This window comes from Cavia porcellus, unplaced genomic scaffold, assembly GCF_034190915.1.
Source record: "Cavia porcellus strain 051 isolate PalLab524CR breed Dunkin Hartley unplaced genomic scaffold, mCavPor4.1 scaffold_26, whole genome shotgun sequence".
Lineage (NCBI taxonomy): Eukaryota > Metazoa > Chordata > Mammalia > Rodentia > Caviidae > Cavia > Cavia porcellus.
This window is the reverse complement of record NW_026947509.1, coordinates 28906780-28928324: the sequence shown is the minus strand read 5'-3', so window position 1 is coordinate 28928324 and position 21545 is coordinate 28906780. Positions and strand designations below refer to the sequence as shown.

The following is a 21545-nucleotide window of genomic DNA, read 5'->3' as shown; positions in this document are numbered from 1 at the left end:
TGTGTGTCCACCACTAGGTGGAGCCAGCAGCAGCACGTTCACTAAAGCTCAGCCAGCTGAGTCCTGGTCTCTCTGTCCAGCTGGCCACGGTTGCTGGGAGACTTGGGAACCCTCCTGTGGCTCTGCACTGTTCTGTGGGAATGCAGAACAGGCCGGAGCTGCATCCGCGCTCAAGGGGCAGAGCAGTTAAACACGCAGCTGCAAGTTGTCCTGTGAGTGCCTCCCGGGATGCTGGGCTAGGTTGTGGCCTGCCTGGGCTGTGACAGCAGGCACTTGCCAGGTGCCCCGAGTCCCCTGTGCTGGGTCTGATGTCCGCAGCACCACTGAGCAGCACTGCAGTAGGCTGGCTGACTGGGAAGGTTTTCAGAAGCAGTGGTGCCTGCTTGCCCAATGTACCTGTGACATCCAAGGGGCGCTTTTTTAGAGCAGTAACCACGGGCCCATCCTTCCTGCGCAGCAGGGGGCTACTCCGTCTCTCTGCCACTTTCTGCTTAAGCCGAGACCGCAATTTCAGGTTGGGTTCAGAAGCTGCACAAAAGAAGAAGTGGTTATAGCCTTGGAGGCGCAGCCAAGCTCCTGGGTTAAGCGTGTACATGTGCACGCGTGCATGTGTACACACACACACACACACACACACACACACACACACACACAGGGTGGATATCCATTTCCTTCTAGGGAGGACAGAGGCGCTCCGTGGGAGGCACCTGGTCCTCTGCTCATCTGCCCCAGCGAGTACTGCGTGTCTGAGGCTCGACTGAGCATCTGGATGCCAAGGTCATACACGGAATCCGTCACAGACAATGCCATCACCACACTTTACCCAGATAAAAACAAGGCTACAACCACCTCCCAGGCACAGTGGGAAACAGGGCAGTGTGACAGGCACTCAGCAATGACTCCTGGACAGTGCTGCCCTGAGAAAGTCATCTGTCTTTGCAGCAGTGCCACTCTGGTGTCCGAGGAAATAGACAAACACAGACCCTGTGGGCTTGGATTCTGACTTCTAAAGCACGTGCCTGCTCATCCCACAGAGGCTTGCACTGCAGCATCCACAGGTCAACAGTCTGCTCTGGTTGCTGGTGTCCATGGAAAACTTGCACTGAAGCCCTGGGGGCCTTCACTCTCCCGTATACGTGGGGCTACACACACTACAGGTGCAGGAGGAGCAGCAGCAGCAGCACGGGCCACCTGCGGAAGGGCCTGGCCTATCAGTCAGCTGTCCAGCCCAGGACATGCTGGCCTGCTTCCGAGCCCATGGTTGTTCCCCACATGTGGATTTGCACAGTGGTGGCCCACCCCCTTCTTCCCACTCAGCACTTCATGCTCTCAGGTCTTTCCACTTCCAGATGAAACTTCTCTGGAATCAGTACCGTGCTTCATGTTCTAAAACCCGGGGCAGGAGCCACTGCACCTTTGGGGAGCATCTCCCAGGCTGGGGCATGCAGGTGGACAAGAACCTCCCATGCTTTATAGGAGGCTTGAGGCCTCCGAAGCTTTGGGGAGCTAGGAGGTGGTGAGTGGCATGGGTTTCTGAAATCTGACTTCCAGAAAGGGCAAGGCTGAGCTCACAGGCAGGCGTCAGGCTCCTGAGACCCCAGTCTGCTCTAGGTGGCACTCGCCAGGGCTGGGGGCCTGCGGCCTTGTGGCAGTATAGGCAAGTGTCAATTCACCTGCCAGACCAGTGTGACAGCAGAGAAAGAGTTTAGACACAGAAATATCTTTCTGGCTGTCTCTGTTTCCAGTCTGTGTTCTGAGCTAAGTGTAGGCTCATGTTCTGCTCCTACATTTATGTTTCTTACTTAAAAATGAAAATAAAACAGGCCAGAAGCCCATCTGGTCAACAGGCAAGGACACAAAGGCCCCTTCACCTGTACCAACAGCTCAACTGAAGCTCTGTGGGCTTCTTCAGTGCCTTGACAGGCTGGGGAGAAATGGCCTAAGGTCTGGGCTGTGGACACCCACTGACTGGAGCCTGGGGGCAGGGTTCTTCTTGGGTGCTGCCCTCCTGGATGCCGTGGAGTGATGCACACACCACTGGGTGATGGCACCCACTGAGTAACAGGGTTGTTCTGGGCCAGCTGTGAAACTGGTCATGCTACTGTAGACCGATGTCCTAGCCTCCTGTAGGCTGTGCAAGTCTGAGGTCAGACTGGAGGTCATTTAAAGGTCCTGCTTCTGACCAGGTCTTCAGATGGGTGGGACTGTGTCCAGACTCCTGGTGTGACTTGTGACTCCACAGGATTCACCACTGTGCCCTCTGTCTCTTTCCCACCACACCCAGTCCGGCAGCAGGTTCTGAAACAGGCTCTGTGGGGCTGTCAAGGACCCTGTGGATCCTATTAGACACAGGTCCCACTCAGGCCTAGAGAGGGGGCTGCACAGTGGGCAGGTGTGCAGGGATGGGGAAACAGCCCTGGGGGAGAGGGAAAGCTGATGCACTGGCAAAGGGTGCAGCCGAGCACCACGGTGTCGGGTGGCCTTGTTGGGAGGTGAGGCAGGTGCTGGGCTGTAGGGAGGGACCAGCACCTGCCAGGTTTTGCTCTGGAAAAGTGTTCTTCAGTCACATGGCCCCACATCTTGCATCTCCAAGCCAAGCCCAAAGGAGCTATCTCCTTCAAAGAGAAAATAAGATGATCTGCAGTTTTCACTAGCCATCTGCGTATTTCCTGGAATTACTGAATCTTCCAGGTGGCAGTTTGGGACACAGGGTCCCCACCTGGCACATGAGGCAGGCACACAGCAGGTTGTGGGCTGCAGGACAGCACAGTGTGGGACTGACGGGCACTGACTTTGCTCCTTGGGGGGCAGTTGCTCTTCAGAGGTGATCTGGGAAATCATAAAAAGAGGGCAGGCAGAGCATTCCGACCTCAGCCCTAGAAGTCCACCAGTGTACCCTGAGTTGGCTGTAGGAAACAATTCCGAGAGATGCAGGCCTGTGCCCAGCTCAAATGTCTTGGGACACCCACATGGTGAGTGGCACTCCCTGAATGTTAGTCACAGGGTGACACCAGTCCCTGTGCTGGAATGCTCTTAAGTGGTACTTGAAAAAGTCCCATGTACATCTAGGCGCAGGAGCGAATATAGGTTCTCCCCAGGTTCCCCTGCTTTGCCAGCCTGAGGCCATGGCCAGTAGCCATCGAGGGTGGAGCAATAAAGAAAGCTGGCAGCTTTGCCAGGTCAGAGGCTGGTGGATGGAGCTGTGGGAGAGAAGACTGCTTTGGCAGGACAAGAACTGAAGCACTGAAAGAAGGAATGAAGAAAAGGCTGAGGATTTTCAGAGGAAAGAAGGAAAGAATGAAAAGAGGGAAACTGAGAAAACTCTAATTAATGAGAATGCTAGGAGGAAGCAGAGCAGGGAAACCAGAAGCAGAACAGTTTAAGACACACTCCCCTCCTGGATGGAGAGCGGGGTGCGGCGCCTCTGACTTCACCCCAGAGCAGCCTACAAGGACACCTGGAACGTCCCACACTGCCCTGGTTCCTGGGCTGCACTTGCAGCATGGAGACAAGGGCTCTGCCCTCCCCCTTGGCTGATGCGGTCAGGTCTGCACCTCTCGGGCTATAGCTGCTTGGGGCCCGGCCCTTCACCTTCACTGGGAGAGGACCCAGAATGTCCCAGCCATCACCCCTGTAGCACGGGCCTGGTGTCCTGTGAGGCCTCAGCCCTTCTCCCTTTGTTCATGTGAGAGCTGCCAAACAGCTGAGGCCACGTGGGCCCCCACAGGACACTGAACTCTCCTTCGCTGTGCCTGCCTCACTCTAGGGACCCTGACTGTTACCCGCTTGGGCACTGCCAGGGCCAGCTGGATGCTCCCTTTTGAAATTTCCATGCACAGGAAGTACTTAACTCCAGTGAATGCCAGGGCAGCTTCGGGGCATGGACAGGCAGTGTGTGTTACAGAAAGAAAATTGACACAAGGTCTCCACAGATGAGCTGGAGTTTAGAAAGAAATACACACACACATGCACCTTTTCTTTTGGGATGAATGCTAAGGGGACACTCAAGGAGATCTTTCGCTGAGCGACACTCTGCCACTGGCTCAGCCTCAGTCAAGGTAAGGGGCCGACGTGGGGCTCCCTCCAGCAGCAGAGCTAAGCACTGACCTGTCTTCCTCAGAGGGAAGTCATCTTTGGCATCGTACATCCCCAGGACTGGGTGGTTATAGGAGGCTGACACCCCCGTCTGGGGTGGAGAGCTCTGGTCCAGGGAGCTGTGCTGTGTCTTCCTGCAGAAAACAAGATGGGCATCAGTGTGTCTTGGTGTTACCAGAACCGATGGGCAGAGCCTGAAACCCCCAACCCCACTGTCATTCCTTACTCAGGTCAAGCGGAAAACAAACAAAAGCAGACTCAAGACACATCCAGGAAGGCACTGACAGCCTCCCTTTCTGACTCAGCTGCTATCTACTCTCTGCTCAGACCTGCTCCTCAGAAACCTCGAATGCTTTGCTCTCTACCAGGGTCATTACTGGCCACACCGAGGGCCTGTCCTCAAGGTGTAGGGCAGAGGAAAATAGGTAGGCTCTAGGGCAAGAAATCCAAGATGTGAGGAATGCAGCGGAAACACGGTGCAGAGGGCCTGGGACTTTGCCCTCCAGAAAGCAGGAGTTCCTGAAGACTTCTCTCAGCAACACAGAGCATCCCAGGTGCCCTCCACCAGTGCACAGCACACTGGGCCTCTCCCTCTTCCTCTCCTGCACAGCTGGGCAGCAGTCTTGTATCCTGGGACAGGTCTGTGCAGGCTTCCTTCAGAGCAGCTCAAGTCTTCCTCAAAGCTAGCAGGGAGCAGGCTGCTGGTGGTGCTCAGAGGAGGTGTGAAGGAAGAGGGAGGAGTCGGGCCTTGGGAATTAGGGGGACACTGAGGCAACTCAGGAAAGCTTTGTGGAGGCGCTTGCTGGCTGAGTCTGTCCTGCAGGTCTTTATACTGTATAAACTGCTTAATGACTGGAAACAAATTTACCAAATTTCTTATTTGGAATTTCCTAGATTATCTATTTGAATACATAGTCCTTCACATCTGCACACCTGGAGTCATCTAAATCAAGAGCAGAAGCTCTTAAGCACACACAGGTGCATACTGAAATATCTGAAAATGCATGGTGCAGAGAGATCCCAGAGATGAATCCCACAGATGAATTCTGCAGGCCAGGCTTCATCCTTGCAGGACCTTGAGGCATTTGGGAAACCCTCCTCAGGCTACATCCCATCCTACCATCTGCAGAGTAACTCTGCTCTGCTCCCAAAAGGCCTGAGATTCTGGACCACAGCTGGGGTTAGGCACATACCCAGGCATATCTTCCCAGGAGTCCTACTGAGAGCTGTGGACCTTGGGCCTGGGCCTTCACTTTTGCTCCAGGAGAAGCCTGGAATGAACACATCTGTGTGTGCTCCCTGTGAGTTAAAAAGTCTAATACAGCTTCTCGAGCTGGACTGATACATGGAGGTGCTGTCAGCATTAACATCCCACAATGAGGCTGGGGAACACACTCTAACTGCAGGAAGCGGTACCAACTAGCCCGGCACCTAGCAAGGCAGAGCAGTCTACATCCCAAGCCAGACTGCGGCCATGCCAGCCTTGCAGGACACAGAGGGTGCTTGATGGTCCTCCACACCTGCTCCATATGCCAGGAGCAGCTTCCCTGCAGAGCACAGTAAAGGCAGAGTACAGCCACCACTATGGGGAACTCCACGACTGCTGTTCGGTGTGGGCAGCCCGGCACATGACATCTCCTCACAGAGGGTCCAGAAGGATGAGTGGAGGTAGCCCTGCTCCACTGCACACCTTGTGCCCGAGGCAGGGCAGGGCAGAGACCAGCTCCTTCAATCTCTTTCACCCCGACCAGGAATCTGCTCCATTTTCCAACCTTTAATTTCCAGCCTGGGTTGGGGACAAAGCAGCCAGGGAGGAAGCTGTAGGCTGTAGGCTTTACCTGGGGTGCAGCTCACAGGTAGTAGTGAAACCCTGAGGCCTGGGTTTCACTACTACATCGTGGTAAGCAAGTAATAAACAAGGCAGTCCTTGTCTTACTGGAGACAGAAAAACTGTGATTTTCTTTCTAAACATCATCTCGATTATAGAACAAAACAACAAATTCAAGCATTTAACTTCTATCAACAATTGGCTTTTGCCAATATATCAGATTTATACCAGTGATTTCATATAAATGAAACTCCTTATGGAGTATAATAGCACAGTCTGACAAAAATACAATGTGAGCTACATATGTAATTTAGAATTTTTCTAGTAGTCACATTAAAATGAATCCAAAGAAACGGGTGAAATCAATTCAGCATTCTATTTAACCTGATAGGTAAAATCATCATTTCACCCTGGAATCAAAGTAGCACTTACTAGTGGTATTCTTTTTCACACCACTGCTGGAACCCTCACCATGGGCCACACACTTCCCTGCCCAGGAGCACGGGGGCTGGCTATGCTGGATGGCAAGACCCCATGTGACTGCTGAAGGTGGGAAGCACAGACATCTGTTCACACCTGTGGACTACCCAGTGTCCTGAAGACCCCTTGTGTTTGGCTCACTCCTTCTTGGTCCAGAAGTAGGGCTGCAGTGGGCAGCTCTTTGCGTCTGGTCTCTGTCTAGGCATTGGTGTCAGATCCCAGCAGACACAGCAGTTACCCCTGCTCCTACTGCTGCACAGAACAAGGCAGCATTCACCTGGCAACAGGCTTGAATGCTCCTGCTGAGAACACAAGTAGCCCAGCCTGGAGGGCTCGATTCCTTTTACCCAGAGTGAACACCGGTTGGGCACAGAGGTAGAATACACTTTCACAGGAAATCGCCCGATACTTCCCTGGAAACCGGGAATACTGTTAAGGCTGAGCCAGCTCCAGGTGTGAGGCTGCATTTCACTGTGGCTCCCTGGTGCACCCTAGGTGCCTTGTGGGGTCCTGGGCCTCTCTCTATGGGTGCACAGCCATCCACATACCCTCCTTACGAAGCACCTATTGAACTCTTTGCCTGTATTCCTGTGGGCTGCTTATCTGTTCACTGTTGAGTTGCAGGAGCTTTACTCATGGCTTGTCAGATATAGGCACTGTGACCATCTCTTTCCAATTTGTTCCTTGCCTTTTTATTGTCTTTAAGGTGTCTTACAAAGAGCACAGTTTTCAATTTTGATGAAGTTTAGTGCTTCAAGTTTTTGATCTCCTGTCAGTGTCCTTTGCTCACTCCTGCCCTAAGGCTCTCACGGTGTCCCCACATTGTCATCTGATGTTTCACTGGGTCAGTGCTGGTGCTCAGACCTAATTAGCTTTGAACTGACTGTCAGGGTGGCACAGTGCTGGGATCGTGGCTCAGCTCCTTACGTGCAGACCTGCTTCCTGACCGCCATGGGTTGTGGGTGGATGGGAAAACAAGCAGCTCACCAAACTAGGTGAAAATGAGCCTGTGCCCTGGCTGATACCCTTGGGGTAACTTTCTTAACCCTCCCTGAGACTCTCTGAAGGAGACAGCGAACTGCCCCAACCATTTCACTGAGGAAACAGTGCTGATGCTGGCTGGGAACCACCCTGGGGTGCCCTGGAGCCCTCCTGCCCCCAAGCACCTTGGACCCGCCCTCCTCTCTAAGCCCTCCCCCAGGCCTGTGACTCAGGAGGTGTCCTCCCTCACAGGCAGCCTGGCCCCTCGTTCTGCTCTTCCACACAGCTAAGCCAAGGCATCCAGCTTTATATCTTACTCTGTCACACAGATGCCACTTGCAGCTCTTCCTGCGCCGCTGCACTGATGACAATTTCCCACAGGTCTGTGCCTCACTGCACCCGGGAGATATAAGGGATCCCTCCCCCTGTCCCACAGCCTCTCATTCCTGGGTGTCTACATCTTCTTCAGCTCTGGGCTCCATGGTCACTACCTCTAGACCATGGTCTCAGCTGCCTTTTCTGCCTCAGCAGGCGGGGCCTGGCCAACAGGAGGACATGGAGCTCTCGTACAGCAGAGCCCCCAGCTGTGGGCCATAGCACAGGAAGAGGGACAGAAGGAAGGTGCTGGTGTTTCGCAGGGGCCCTACCACTGGCTGCCAGTGCTTTTCACTACTGTCACTTGTGGCTTCATCTGAGCCACCCGCTTTCATGCGTCTCTGCAAGGTTACGTAAACAGCAAGGGCATTCTACGGACTTGCAGTGTGTGAAGCCTGATGAGCAGTCTCATTATGAGAAAGACTCTCAGGGTTTCTGAGGCTAGCTGAGGTCAACCATGGAAACAGACAAATGATCCCAATGGGATGTGGTGGCGTTTTAGTACCCAGAGCTGTACCTTTTGAGGCTCTCGGAATAGCTGTTTTTTTTTCCCAATGAAACTGCCAATAACACTTTGATTTATGAAAAATGACACTATTGTTGCTTTTCTAGTAACCAAATGACCCTTGAGAACTGAAGAGAACTGTGTGCTAACTGAGGACGCCACCTTACTGTTCCCCTGCCCTGCCGACGAGGCCTCCACAGACACACCGGCGTAGGGCTTCGTTCTGCTCTCCTGCCATGTCTGCTCACCGTGAAGGCACTGGTAGGGCCAAGATGCTTACGGACTTGCCCAGACTCAACAGAACACTGGGTGGGAATTTGGCAGGTGCAGATGGGCCACTCAGCCCAGGCTTCCCCTGTGGGCAGCTCCTCATGCAGCTGAAGGACAGCACCAAATACTAAGAGTGAGGACTGGGCCCAGGTAGGAGCGGTGCTGGATGACCTGAAGTCTGCCTCCCCTATCGGGTGCCGGCTGCATGTGTTCAGTCCTATAGCACTTGGGGGTTTCAATTTGCCCCCTTCCCACTCTGCCTTACCCAGTGAGAACTGGGTCTGTACAAACCTGCCACACATCATGTGTCGTGCTGGGCCCAGTGGCCAGGCCACTTACCCATACCAGAAGCGGGGATCACTGGAAATGCACTGGTTCAGGTTCCGGTGGGCCAGCGCCTTCTTCTTGTTGAGGACAAACTCCTGGAGCTTCATCTTCACCTCTGTGCTGGCCACAGCACCTGGCAAGTGTGAACAGAGGGGTGAGGTCCAGGGAGGCAGTGGGGAGCCATCAAGTAGGATGCAGTGGGCGGCAGGCTGTGCAGAACACTGCTGAAGCTGCAAGCAGCCCGAGTGGGAGGCCTTTGTCCCGCAGAGGCCAAGCACTGTGTCCTACTGAAGATGCAGATGGGATCGCAGGAGGAACTCTTTGCTGGCTAACACAGCTTGGCATCCTCACAGGAAGCACAGGGGTCTCATTCACACTGCTGCCTGAGAAGAGGACTCTGGGAAAGTGTTCCTGCCTCAGGCACATGAAGGGACCAAGTTACACCACAGGTAGGTTGCCCATGAGTGCTGTATGGCCAGCACAGCAGTGTGCTTACCCAGGGTCAGGGGCGGCCCTCTTCTCTGGCCTGGCACCACAGGCACAAGAGATCGGACTTCAGTGCAGACTGTGACAAGGAGCAGCCACGTGTTCTCAGGTATTCTCGCAGTGGCAGTGACTGCTGCTGGAAGCCCCATTAAAGAAAACCAGCAGTCTGAGAAACAGACCTAAGGACCCGAACTCTCCCAGGACTCAAGGCCTAGTCGGGTTGGGTCTGCACCCTGGAGTGGCACCAGTCTGCTGCTAAGGAGCACAGCAGTGTTTTCCTTGGGGTCACACAGTACTTGAACAGCACTCCTGAAGGTCCAGAAGACCATGCATGGTGAGGGCACACATTGCCATACACATCCTGACCTCCCCTGACCTCAGCTGCTGTCACAAGCTATCATGCCACAGACACTTAGGAGTGGATGGCACTCTATCTGTTCAGAACTACTCATTCAGCAGAGGTGAGCTCTACCTCACAAACTTCAGACAGCTCTGGCACACCTTGCTAAACTGCTTTCGAAACGTGCTCTCACTAGCTAACTCATCCCTCATCCATGGAGCACAGGGGGCAGCTGCCTGCTCCCCAGCACTCAGGTCCCCACTCAGCACTGAGAGGCTTGGCTGAGTGGCTGGGTGTTCCTGATAACCACTTCCATCCCCTGATGCACTTTGTTTCCAGCTAGCTTTGTTCAGCAGCGCTTCCGTGCCTGTGGGAGTAATCAGGCAACAGGGATGCACACAGGTTTCATCCCCTTGAATTGCACATGTTCCATAATCATAAACCTACTAAGCACCTATGACTGACACTGAGCCCTGTGCAGAGACAAGTGCACAGGGACCTGCTGGGGGAGGTTGCCAAGGGGTTAGGTGAGGCTCGGGCCGACTCAGCTGAGGTCAGGGGAAGTCATGCCTGGCTCTTAGATTATTTTGGGTGTGTATAAACTACCCTAGTTACTGGTTTCCTTTAAAATCTGGGTGTCCTCATGTCTGTATGCTTGTTTTCATCAAGTCTATCCCAGTTTTTCCTTTGTGACTTTTGCCATTCCCTTGAAGCTTGTCTTCTTTCCAAGGCTTTGATAAATAATCACTGTGTGAGCTGGGGTGTGGCTCAGTGGTACATCGCTTGCCTTGCATGTGCAAGGCAGGGGTGTTCATCACCAGTACAGCCAAAACCCCCCAAAAGTCTCATCAAAAAAACCATTTTCAGCCTACCCATCTTGTTCTGGTGTGGGGTTTTCATTTGTTCATTTGCTGCTACTATCTTTTCCAAGTTTCACACTAATACACCTGAAATCAATCTTGCTGCTGAGAGGTTCTACAGGTATTTTGACAAAGTGACACTGTATTATTAATATCATGAGCTGAATTATTTTCCTGGCTACCTTTTGCCACACATTCAAGATATCCAGTGCTACCCTGAGTGTCACACATCCTTCAGAGGTCATACAGCACAGTCCGATGTGGGGTATATGAGGGAGGGTGGACCAGTTTCCCTGGAGAGAGGTCTAGCCTGGCAGCAGCAGGACCTGGAAACTAAGGAAGAACTCAGCTGAGAGGGCATAGGCAGGGGGCAGCACAGAGCACAGGCTGCAGTCTGCAGACAACCTCGTCTGAGCACACAGAGAATCGACTCATAGGGACCCCCGGTGTGTGCTGCTGAGGACGGGCATGTGAGGAAGGTCCTGACCACAGCAAGGCTCTCCTGTGCACTTGAAGGTGTGCACGATGGATCCAGGACCAGAGACCAGAGCAACCGTCATGAGACTGTGGCACTACTCATGAACAGTGGAGCCTGGTGTCTTTCCCTCACACGTGGACTCGCTGGGGCCCTGCACACTGCAGGACATGTGCTCTGCTGGGGCATCCCTGGACACAGTCACAGGGGCTCCTGAGAGCCACAGACTGACTCTTAATGCATGCACGGTGACATAACCCATGCAGAGGGATGACCCTATAAACTTATAAAGTAGCCAGCAGCAAAGAAAACGCCAGGAGGGGGGATCCAGCGAGTTAAAGCTACAGTAACAGAAGGTGCAATGCAAGCCTGCCAGTTAGGTACACGCAACGAGCTTACCTTCTGGGAAAGAAATGAAAAAGCAAAGAAGGAGCTTCCTTTCACTTTACACTGCCAATATGGCTGGCTTTCCTAATGGAACCACCCAGAGCTGCTGAGCGCTGGCAAAGGGTCAGGCTGCATGATAGGGAGGGTGACATCCACAGTGATGGCAGCCCTTCCAGCCAGTCAGGGGGTGACCCATCAGGCTCTTCCAAGCCCCTAAGCCTCTTGGCAAACCAGCCTGTGTCCGCTGGCCTTCCTCCTTAGGAAAAGGCACCTAGGTGGCATGGCCACAGCTCCTGTTGGGAAGCACAGGCCCTGCCATTTACCCCATGTCTGTGGGAAGTAGCAACTATGCTTTGCTGATCCCAGGGCATTCCCAGAATCTCATCTCCAGAGTACAGGTCCAGGGTCACTTGGGGAGCAGCAGCTGTGCCCTGTGGACCAGCTGTGCTGTAGGTTAGCTGTGTCTCTGCACTGGCCGGGAAACCCCTGAGGCACGGCGTAGCTCAGAAAGGCCCCGCCAGCTTGAAGCAACAGTGGTTCAAGCTGCCTGGCAGCAAAATGTGCAACTCCAGCTTAGTGACAATCAGGGGAAGCACAGCTGGCCGGAACAGCAGCACAGCAAGCCCGAGCTCCTGACCTCCTAACACAGTTAAAAGTCTCCTTTGGTCCTTCCAACTCTGCCAAGTGAGATTGAAGAGAGGAAGACTATGATCCCCACCCTGCATCTCCTTCATAAACACTCATGTCCAGATTTCTCCACTTACAGGAAAGTTCCAGAATTAAAAATCTTTCAGTAAGTAGACAGCACATTTCGCAAATGTTCTTTTTCTTTTTTTAAAAAAACTTACTTCCTGTTGTTCTCGTTCATCTACTGGACAGACTTTCACACTCAACCAGTGGGACTGGGAGGTGAGACACAGCCGCTTAGCTGCAGGGGTGAAGGGCAGGAGGCCCGGGGTGCTCAGCAAGCTGGACAGGAGAGGAGAAGAGCAGGCACCTGGGTGGGGAGGAGTGGCTGCAGGTAGCCTGGAATGTACTGGGCAAGCACCGGGTCCCGAGGTTGCCGGGAAAGTGGGTCCCTGGACATGGATGGTGGGATGAGCAGCACAGAGGTCCGCCTGGCGTCCCTGTGACTGACTCCTTTTGTGCTTTACTTGGCTGTGAGGATGTGTGGCTTCACAGTGGGCCAGGAGCTGCTTTCCATGTCAGGTGTGTATCCGTTGGGATAGGCCTTTTGCCGCCTGTCGGCCCTGAGGCAGATCTGCCTTGGCTGGGGCAGGGCCGCTGAGGTTCCTAAGTGTCAGTCACTGAAACAGATAACACCTGAAAAGTGCGACCCTACCACAGGGGATGAGAACAGGCATGAGCTATAATAACTTACTGTTTGTTTCATTTCTAGTATTGTTTGATATCAATATATAAAACTGCAGAGCCATCTAGACTCCAAATGTTTACAAATTTAACAAAACTTTTGAATGAAATATTTAGTAAAAAGTTCATTTAAAACAAAACCTCAAGAAACTATCAGATGCTGTGCAGTTCATTTGCAAATCCTTAAAAAATGGAGGCGCTCCAAATCCTCTGGGCTTTAAACTGACATCAGCAAGAACCTGCCACAGGGAGGCACCCCGATCTGGCCTGAGGGCCCACACCACTTGGGCCTTTCTCCCTTGCATCTCTCAAGACCACACCAAAGCTGCAGAGCCAGCGCAAGCTTGCCAAGTACCTGACTGTACATGGTTTATTATTAATAATAAAACCTGGCCACCCAAATCCACAGAGCAAGACCATTGGGCCACTGCCTGCAATGGGGCTGCATAGTGGAGAACATTCCAGTGCCCAGTTGAGGGTGGACAGCGATTAATGTGCAGCACAGAAATTGCTTTTGACTGTAAACAGCCCCAGAATGTTTCCTAAAGTCCAATATTCTGTGGGCCTTCAGTGCTATTTTTATTGCCAGATTCTGGTAAACCAGGAGAAAGCAATTTGGACTGAGTTGCTTTACAGCAATCAGAAGAATTGATTTGTTGGTTAGCTGTAGCACAGATAAGGTAGAAATGTGAATTCAATCCTTGGATGAACAACCACTGCATTTCCTGGTCTGTAGGAAACAAGTCGGGTACATGCTGAGGCGCGAGGGAAACATGGAGGTGCAGAGGGACTGGGGTCCCGGTGTGCCTGGCACTGCAGCCCCAGCTTCTGGGCAGCAGGTACACAGCCAGATCCCTGCCAAGGCTCCTGTGTGGACCGTGTATTGCTGGCCAGTGGTGGGGCAGCCTGCCTGGAGGGGAGGGGCCCCACAAAGTGAGCAGTGGGGTGGCCGCACAGCCAGGAGGGAGCAGAGTTCTCACTCAGTTCTCAGACCCCAGTTCTCAGAACATGACAATCTCCTGAAGAGCTTCAGGCAGGAGACTGCCCTGAGGGGCACGAGGGTGATAAGGGTTACACCAGCCCCTCATAGAAGGCCCAGCTTGTACATGGAACTCATGAGTGGGTGCTGTAAGATCACGGGCCTGACTTTGCCCAGCCCCAGGCTGAGGTTTCCTGGTCTCTGTCCCCTGCAGCTGCAGCTGGGTGAGTCATCCTATCTAAGTGGTGTGACAGGTGTCACCTGGGATGAGTGTTTCCTTCTAAATACTGGTATAAAACTAGAGCTACGGTAAAGTAAAAACTGTCTTCATATGCTTTCTATACTGAAATTCTGTCAAAGTGAAAAAATTTAAAGTGCATTGATTATTTCAAGAGCAGTGTTGTAATAATTTATGGTAAAAATGTTAACTTCATATATAAAAACAATTACTTAACTTACAAACAGTGCAATAAGAGAAACACACAATTGAGTACACAGGCAACACAACCTTAGGTAAAAAAGTAGGTTTTGAAATGGTAAAAATTTAAAAAATACGGGCGCACTTAGACTATTAGACTATATCTCAATTCTAATTTAAAATTAGCTTGATATACTAACAAATTTATATTAAGAATGACTTTAAGAACTGCATTTTGTTGCTAATTGTTTAATTCCTTTTAGAACAGAAGGATTTTTTCAAGTCCCATTTAGAAATACTCCAAATCTGATGAGGATTAATGAAAGGCAAAATGTTAATTTTGTAATCTAAAAATTACATGAAGGCAAATCTCCAAATTGGAATATAGCCTTTCAAGTCTAGATGCAATGAAGAAAACAAGCAGTGTACAGGAAAGACCATGCGAGGAAAATCAAAGCTCACCTAGCATTTTGCTCTCAGTAACAGAATTGTGAGGCCCACTGCTGTGGGCCATTCAGACAAGGTAACTGAATTAAGTCCATCAGGTCTAGGTGGGAGAGCTGGACAGAATTTGTGACCCCCGCAGGAGGGCACAGAGGCCTATACACGGTCCAGCCCGAGGCAGAGGGGTGATGAGAGCCAGGATCCCGGCTGCCTCCTCTTAGGTAGCACCTGTAGCCTGGAAAAAGGCAGCGGACAGAGCTGGGGCAGGGAGGGAGCCCTGGGATGCAGGAGGAGGAGAGGAGGAAAGGGCCATCCCTCACAGGCTCACACCTTGGCTCAAGCAGGCCTCAAACTCAACTTCAAAACAGCTAGCACCTGCCTGCGCTGACTCAAGATGTTTTGGGACCTTTCACCAAGGACATGCAGCAGTGTAACGCCACGTTAAAGGAGGGCAGGGGCGCCCTACACCCACACACACTCTGGAGCTCTTCATGCAATGTAAGATGCAAGCTTAGTATTCTGGCACCCTGGGGAGACAGACTGACAACAAATTAAAGCAAACGACATGCAGGGCAAACCTAGCCACAGGGTACTCTAAGGACAAGACTCAATCCAGTTATCTAGAACTGGACATTAAATAAATTAAACACCCCAGGGAGGAGTTCAGCAGCAGTTTCTTCTGCAGGTGAGGTGCAAAGTGAACAAGTGCATCACAGATTCAAGAACAGCCACACTGGAGCAGAGAAGACACTTGGGACAGCTTGGGGACACAGAGAAAGGGCCAGCACAGGTGCACCTGAAGATTCGTGGACAGAAAGTAGAGACGAGAAAAAGCAACACATGTTGGGATGAAAGCTGGGAATAATTAGCTCTAAGAACTGATAAGGGTATTACAAAATATGGATTTAAAACCTGTGACACTCAAGTAGAATAAATGAGAACAGAAGATCAAGAGAAAAATCTTAAAAGTAGCCAGGAAAAAGAGATGATCTCCGAAGAAAGAATAATAAGCCTAATTGCTAAGTTTTTGGAGATAAACAACAGAGGTCAGCAGAAAAGGGAACAGGGTCCTCAGAGTGCCGAGAAAAAACTAAATACAAACCTACAGTTCTGCACAAAATGACTTTCAAAGATTTATGTAAAATCACAGAATGGTGAGATCATCACACTTAGACCTTTATGAAAGCAAATCACAGAGGAACGTTCAAACGTGGAAATAAATAAAAGTAGAAAGGGTAAATGTGTAACTCCTAATTAGCAAAATACTAGTTTTATATGTTTTGAACATAAATGTTAATACAAAACAGATAGTATGTAAGTTAAGAGCTAAAGTACCCAAAGATTTTACATTATCATAGAGTAGATAGAGAAAAATATCAATTTAGATCAGATGTCATAGGTTAATGACAGCAAGTGTGATGCCAAGGATAAAAAGGATGGCAAGAAAGGGATCAAATATCTAGCTAGTAGAAAAGGAGATTAAAAACAAAACAAATTAAAAGAGAAATAGTTGGGACAGTTAGGATTCACGTAGTACAATAATATACTTAAGTATAAGCATATCAATAATTGTATTAATATAAATAGGCCAGACCAGTTAAAAGACAAAGATGGTTAGACTACATATCAAAACTTACAGGATACAGTTAATGTTGTATCTTTGGAGAAAATTACAAATACAATACACATGTTAGAAAAGACTGAGATCAGTAATTTAGGTATTTGTCTCATAAAACTAGAAAAAGCTGCATATTAAACTAAAAGTAGAAGATAGGAAATGAATAAGCTTAGTAAAAATTAATGAAATAAACAAACAAATACTCAACACATAGCATCCATCAGGCCATGAGCTAGTTCTTTGAAAAAGACTATTAAACTTGATAAACCTCTGGAGAAACTGACCAAGAAAAACAGAGAAAGCACAAATGTACTAGTTACTTTCCAGTCCCTGGCACAGAATGCCCAACTCCTACAGCCTACAGGAGGAGACGCTTATTCCAACTCATAGTTCCAGAGAGTTCAGTCAAAGCTGGCAGTTCCTGGGAAGGAGAAGATATGGTAAGACACCGTGGAGGAGCTGTTCCACCCATCGCAGCCTACCAGCATGGAAACAGAGAGAGCCAGGGCCAGGACACAGTTCTAGGTCACACCACCTGTGACCCACCTCTCTGGACCAGGACCTACCCCTATACAGGTATGACTTTGGGGGTACATTTTAGATTTAAACTGTAATGACAAATAAGAGAGAATGATACTCATGAGGCCAGCACAGTCACAATTGCAGAACCTGATGAGGACATGACAGGAAAGGCCATTGCTAGGCAAGCTTTCTCGTGAATCCAGTTGCACACATACCAAGTACTAGCAGTTCAAAGCTTGCAGTACATGAAACAGATAATATAGTATCACTAAGGCCAAAAGAGGTCATTTAAAAAAAAGTTAGAAATTCTGTTCGAACAAATCTGTGTAATTCATTACATCAATCAAATACAGCAGAGAAATCATATGACCATCTCCAAAAGATGCTGAAATAGCTGATAACAGCAGTAACTTTTCATACTGAAACTCTAACAAACTGGGACTGGAAGGGAACCACCCCTAAACAGACACAGAGGCCCCTGTTAGAAACAAATACACAAGCAAATGAAAAGCATAAGGAAAATGGCACAGGGCAAGGCGGACAGTGACAGCCACAGCACCACGGTCTGCCCACACTATTCTCCATGTCCCAGACCCTTCAGTAAACCACACAAGGGAAAGGCATAAAAGGTATCCTGACTGGGAATTTAGCTCAGCAGCATAAGCGTCTGACTGGCATGTGTGAGGTTGTGAGTTTGATCCTCTGTACAAAAAAAAAAAGGGTATCCTGCTTGGGAAGGAAGGACTAAGCCTGTGCTTATTCATGGATGATACAATTTCCTGAAAAGTCTAAATTGATCTACCAATAATTAGAATATCTGAGCTTAGTGAGGTGGCTGGGTACAAAAGCCAGAGTCAAAAATAAATTGCTTTCTGAAATCACAAAATCTAAGCTATTTGCAAAAGTGTTAAAAACTATCAGATGGCTTCACATATATCTACTAAAATATATACAAGCTCTTGTACATAAAACATAACAATTTAAAAAATATTTAAAAGCCTAAAGAAATATTTAAGACTAGAAATAATAATAATATAAAAATATCAAGTCTTCCTAACCTAACCCACAGAATCAGTGTAAAACCCCAGTTGTTACCGTGGACAGTGAGAACTGATTCTAAGCTTTCAATGAAAAATTAAAGGTTGGTACTGCTGGGCGGAGCCTTGTGCCCAAGGTGCAGTAATTAGTACCAAAGAGCAAGGTCAGCACGGGGCCAGCCTTGGCTGGCTCACAGGGAAAGTGGAAGTAGACACAGGTGACCATGTCTGACTCACGTGCCAAGGGGAGGGTCCAGGGGAGCTGCATGTCCCCACAGGGATGCCCTGCATGCAGCAGCCCTGGTGGCCCATTGTATACAGCACTTCCTGGCAGAATGAAAGATGACAAAAAAGAATATATTTGTGATTTTGTAGCTTCCTTCTTTTTTCCTTTTTGAAACTGGGCACTGAGGCTAGAGCATTTCCACTGAGTCACATGCTTAGCCTTTTTTTTTTTTCCATCTTGAGACAATCTCAGTTGCTACCCAAATGATTAGAACTTCTGATCCTCCTGCCCCAGCCTACTGAGTGTTGGAATTATAGGCACGCTCCACCAAGCCCAGCTGGGAAAGGATCCTTGAACCAACACAAGCACACAGAAGAGAACACTGAGAAATCAAGCCACATGAGAATAAGAACATGTGCTCTGTTTCTACCACTGACGGTGAAAAGCAAAGCCCACAGTGGAGAAGGGGCTCCCAACATGTGCACTGACAGAGAGCAGGGCTCCAGAAGATGAGACGACCAGCTCCAACCCGAAACAGACATGAGACAGCTTATGGAAACAGAGCAAGAGGCCCAAGTGACCACGTGAGAGATGGGGACGTCCACTGGGCAACAGCGCATGAAGACACACCGCATCTTGTCACTGGTGACATGGGAGTCGAACCTGCAGGTACCAGCAGGTACTGCCTACATCACTGCATTCACCAGGAGTGACACAGTGGGTGCTGTGAGGACTGGCCACTGGAGCTCTGCTGCAGACCCGGTGGGAGCTGGACTTGGTCACAGCTACTCTGTGAACTTGTGGGCATCATGAAGTTCCTCCTCACAATTACCCATTCAACAGAAAGTACAGAGCAGAGAATGCTCCAGCCAGGAACCAGCTACCGGGTACACAACAGGGAATATGCTGGAGCATCCAGCGATGCGACAAGAAGCAGCAGGAACAGGGAAGGAGCTCTGGCAAATATGCAATGGTACGAATTTCACAAGCTTTCTGTGAATGGATGAAGCAATACACAAAGCTTATGTATTAATGGTTCCATTTATATACATTTCAAAAGCAGTCAAATTAACCTGCGCCAGAGGTCAGCAGGAAGAAAAGAGCGTTCAGGTGGCAGGTGATACCCAGTGCTGGGTGCTTTGCTGGGGGGGAAGGTGACAAGGTGGCACAAGTTTGTTGCTACTTCTCTAGTAGCTTCCAACAGACTACAGACTATGTTCCTCTCCATGCATATACAACATAAACAAAGTGAAAAACTGGCTTTACAAGAAAGTGTTAAGCATATAGTATCTTACGTTGCTGTGCATTAGTATAGGTTAAAATTTCAACAAAAGCTTGCTAAAATGGTTTGTCTGTGTGGCTGACCATTTTCATTATTTGCAGATAAGGGGTTTCTGCAATTTGTTCATGCTGAATCTTAAGTACCAAGTGCATGCTGGGAGACACAACTCCTCATGTCACCTGCCGCTGTGTAGCAGCAGAGGACTTGGGAGTAGGGCAAGAACTCCCTCCCTGGTCACCCCATGAATACCCCACAGAGGCTGTAAGAGCAACACTGGCTCGTACACTGGACTCAAAATCCTGGCTGACAATGACGGAAAACTGAGGAAGGCCATCACCAATATGCTGCTCCCATATACTAAGGGGCACCCCCACTATCCATGGGCTTAGTTCATGAGATCAGTAAACCCTGGTGCCCCACCCCCAGAATGCCAAGCACCTGACAGGCCTCCCCCTCTGCCTCATCAGCATGATCTCAGGGACAGCCCTCAAAAGCCCTGCTCTGCCCGGCCCCTAGCACAGTGGCCAGGCTGTCCCTACGAAGGGACTCTGATGCTCTGCCCCTTCTGCTCTGGGCTCTGCTCCACCACTCCTGCGATGGCCTTAGTACACACTGGCCTGTCTCATCTGTGTGGCAAGGGCCCTCCTCAGAATCACTGCTCTTTCTGTCCTTGCAGAAGGTTGATCTTGGGCTAGGAGCACCCCTCCCAGCCCCCGCAAGTCCTCCTTCCCCACTTCCTGAGGTGCAAATTTCTGGGAGTTTAAACCTAAACAGGTGTGAGCAGCTTAGCACACAGTCTTGCTCCACCTGGTGAGAAGCTCCTTTAAGGATCCAACTGGCTGGGTTCTTCCTATTATTCAGTCACATGCCTACTAAGTGCCACAAGGAATGTCCTCTGGATGTGATTAAAATGCAGACAGCCTCAACTTAAGGTCACCTGTGTCAGCTTCCTCTACCAGGGCCAAGGCTCTCAGGTGACAAAGAAATCCACTTGGGCAGCAGCCCAATCCTCCCGAAGGCCTGGCTAGCTGATGACATGAGTAACTGAGGCCCAACCACCTGATGGGAAGATATGGGACAGGAGGGCCTAGACACTGAACTGCCTGACCACCTGATGGCCCTTTCCTGCCCGCCCAACGGAGGGCAGGACCTTGCCTCAAACCTGTCTGCATCTGTCTCTTTCTAGTGTTTGCTCTGGCTGGAATGGACTGGAAATCTGCAAGGCAGGCCAATGCATGTTTTGTGCGTGGCACCCAGCAGCCCTGCCAGGAGTCACTTTGGGGAACACACAAAGGGAAGTACCAAGAACAGTAAACCAAGTGTCATGGTCACCCACAGACCCATGCTGTTGAGGAAATAAACGAGTGCCGCCACGTGGGTGAGCTCAAGAAGCTCAGAAGTGAAAAGCCTGCTGCAGGAGAACACCTGCTGCGTGACCCTAGCATCCCCATAACATGACAGGCATTTCAGGACCCAAGTGGACCGCCTGTGACGAAAACCCGGGAGTCAAATCGGTCCTCTGCCAGGTGAGAATCTGGGCACCTGGCCAGGGTAGCCTGCAGGACCCTCACAGGGAACCTGGGCATCTGTCATCAAATTGTCACGCAAATGCCAGTGAGATTATGGTCCCCTATGCCTCACATGTGTTTTACAAATGTCATTACTTACATGTTCAGTATTGAGACTTTTGAAGGGTAAAGTTTTCAGAGCACACTAAATTGAAGGTATTTTTCCTAATACCCAGAGTCCTGATAGCTATGTGACTCCGCTCAGTGAGCAGCGCAGTGCCCGAGATCGGACAGTTGTGTATGGCCCTGTAGGTGCCTGGATCCCAGGCTTCTGACGTGCAACTGGGAGGCCCAGTGTCCAGCAGAGTGGTTCTGCAGACTGGCAAGTGTCCAGCAACTGGCCCAGCTCCCTGCCCACCCCCTTTCCAATGGAGAGGGTGTATTGTGAAGACTTCTGCTCCCATGAATCCTAGCTGGAGCCTTATCCCTGGGGGGTAGTGCTGCAGCTCCACCTTTTCAGGGGTCAGGGGACACACAACTGACTGAGCACAGCATCCTGGGTGGAAATTCTAAGCACGTGATCTGCATGTCCCTGACTCTGGTGAAGGTGTGTCCTTTCAACAAGCTATGAGCATACAGCACATAAATGTACCCAACCCCGAGGCTCTCCGTTAAAACCCAGGAGGAAGGCTGGGGCAGACCCAGGGACATGGGGACAGTGTCCTAAGACT

The 21545-nt window shown here is 50.4% G+C and overlaps 1 protein-coding gene across 12 annotated transcripts in view; it reads right to left on the bottom strand.

Annotated features, from left to right (window-relative positions):
• Positions 1-21545, bottom strand: part of Hdac4 (histone deacetylase 4) — a 250630-nt gene that overhangs the window by 50585 nt on the left and 178500 nt on the right. For all 12 annotated transcript variants that reach the window (XM_063237018.1, XM_063237019.1, XM_063237017.1 and 9 more), the window contains 3 exons: positions 8874-8994; positions 4108-4229; positions 397-528 (listed from right to left, as the gene is read on the bottom strand). In XM_063237018.1, coding sequence (XP_063093088.1) covers positions 397-528; positions 4108-4229; positions 8874-8994 — 375 coding nt within the window. The remainder of the gene's footprint in view (positions 1-396; positions 529-4107; positions 4230-8873; positions 8995-21545) is intronic.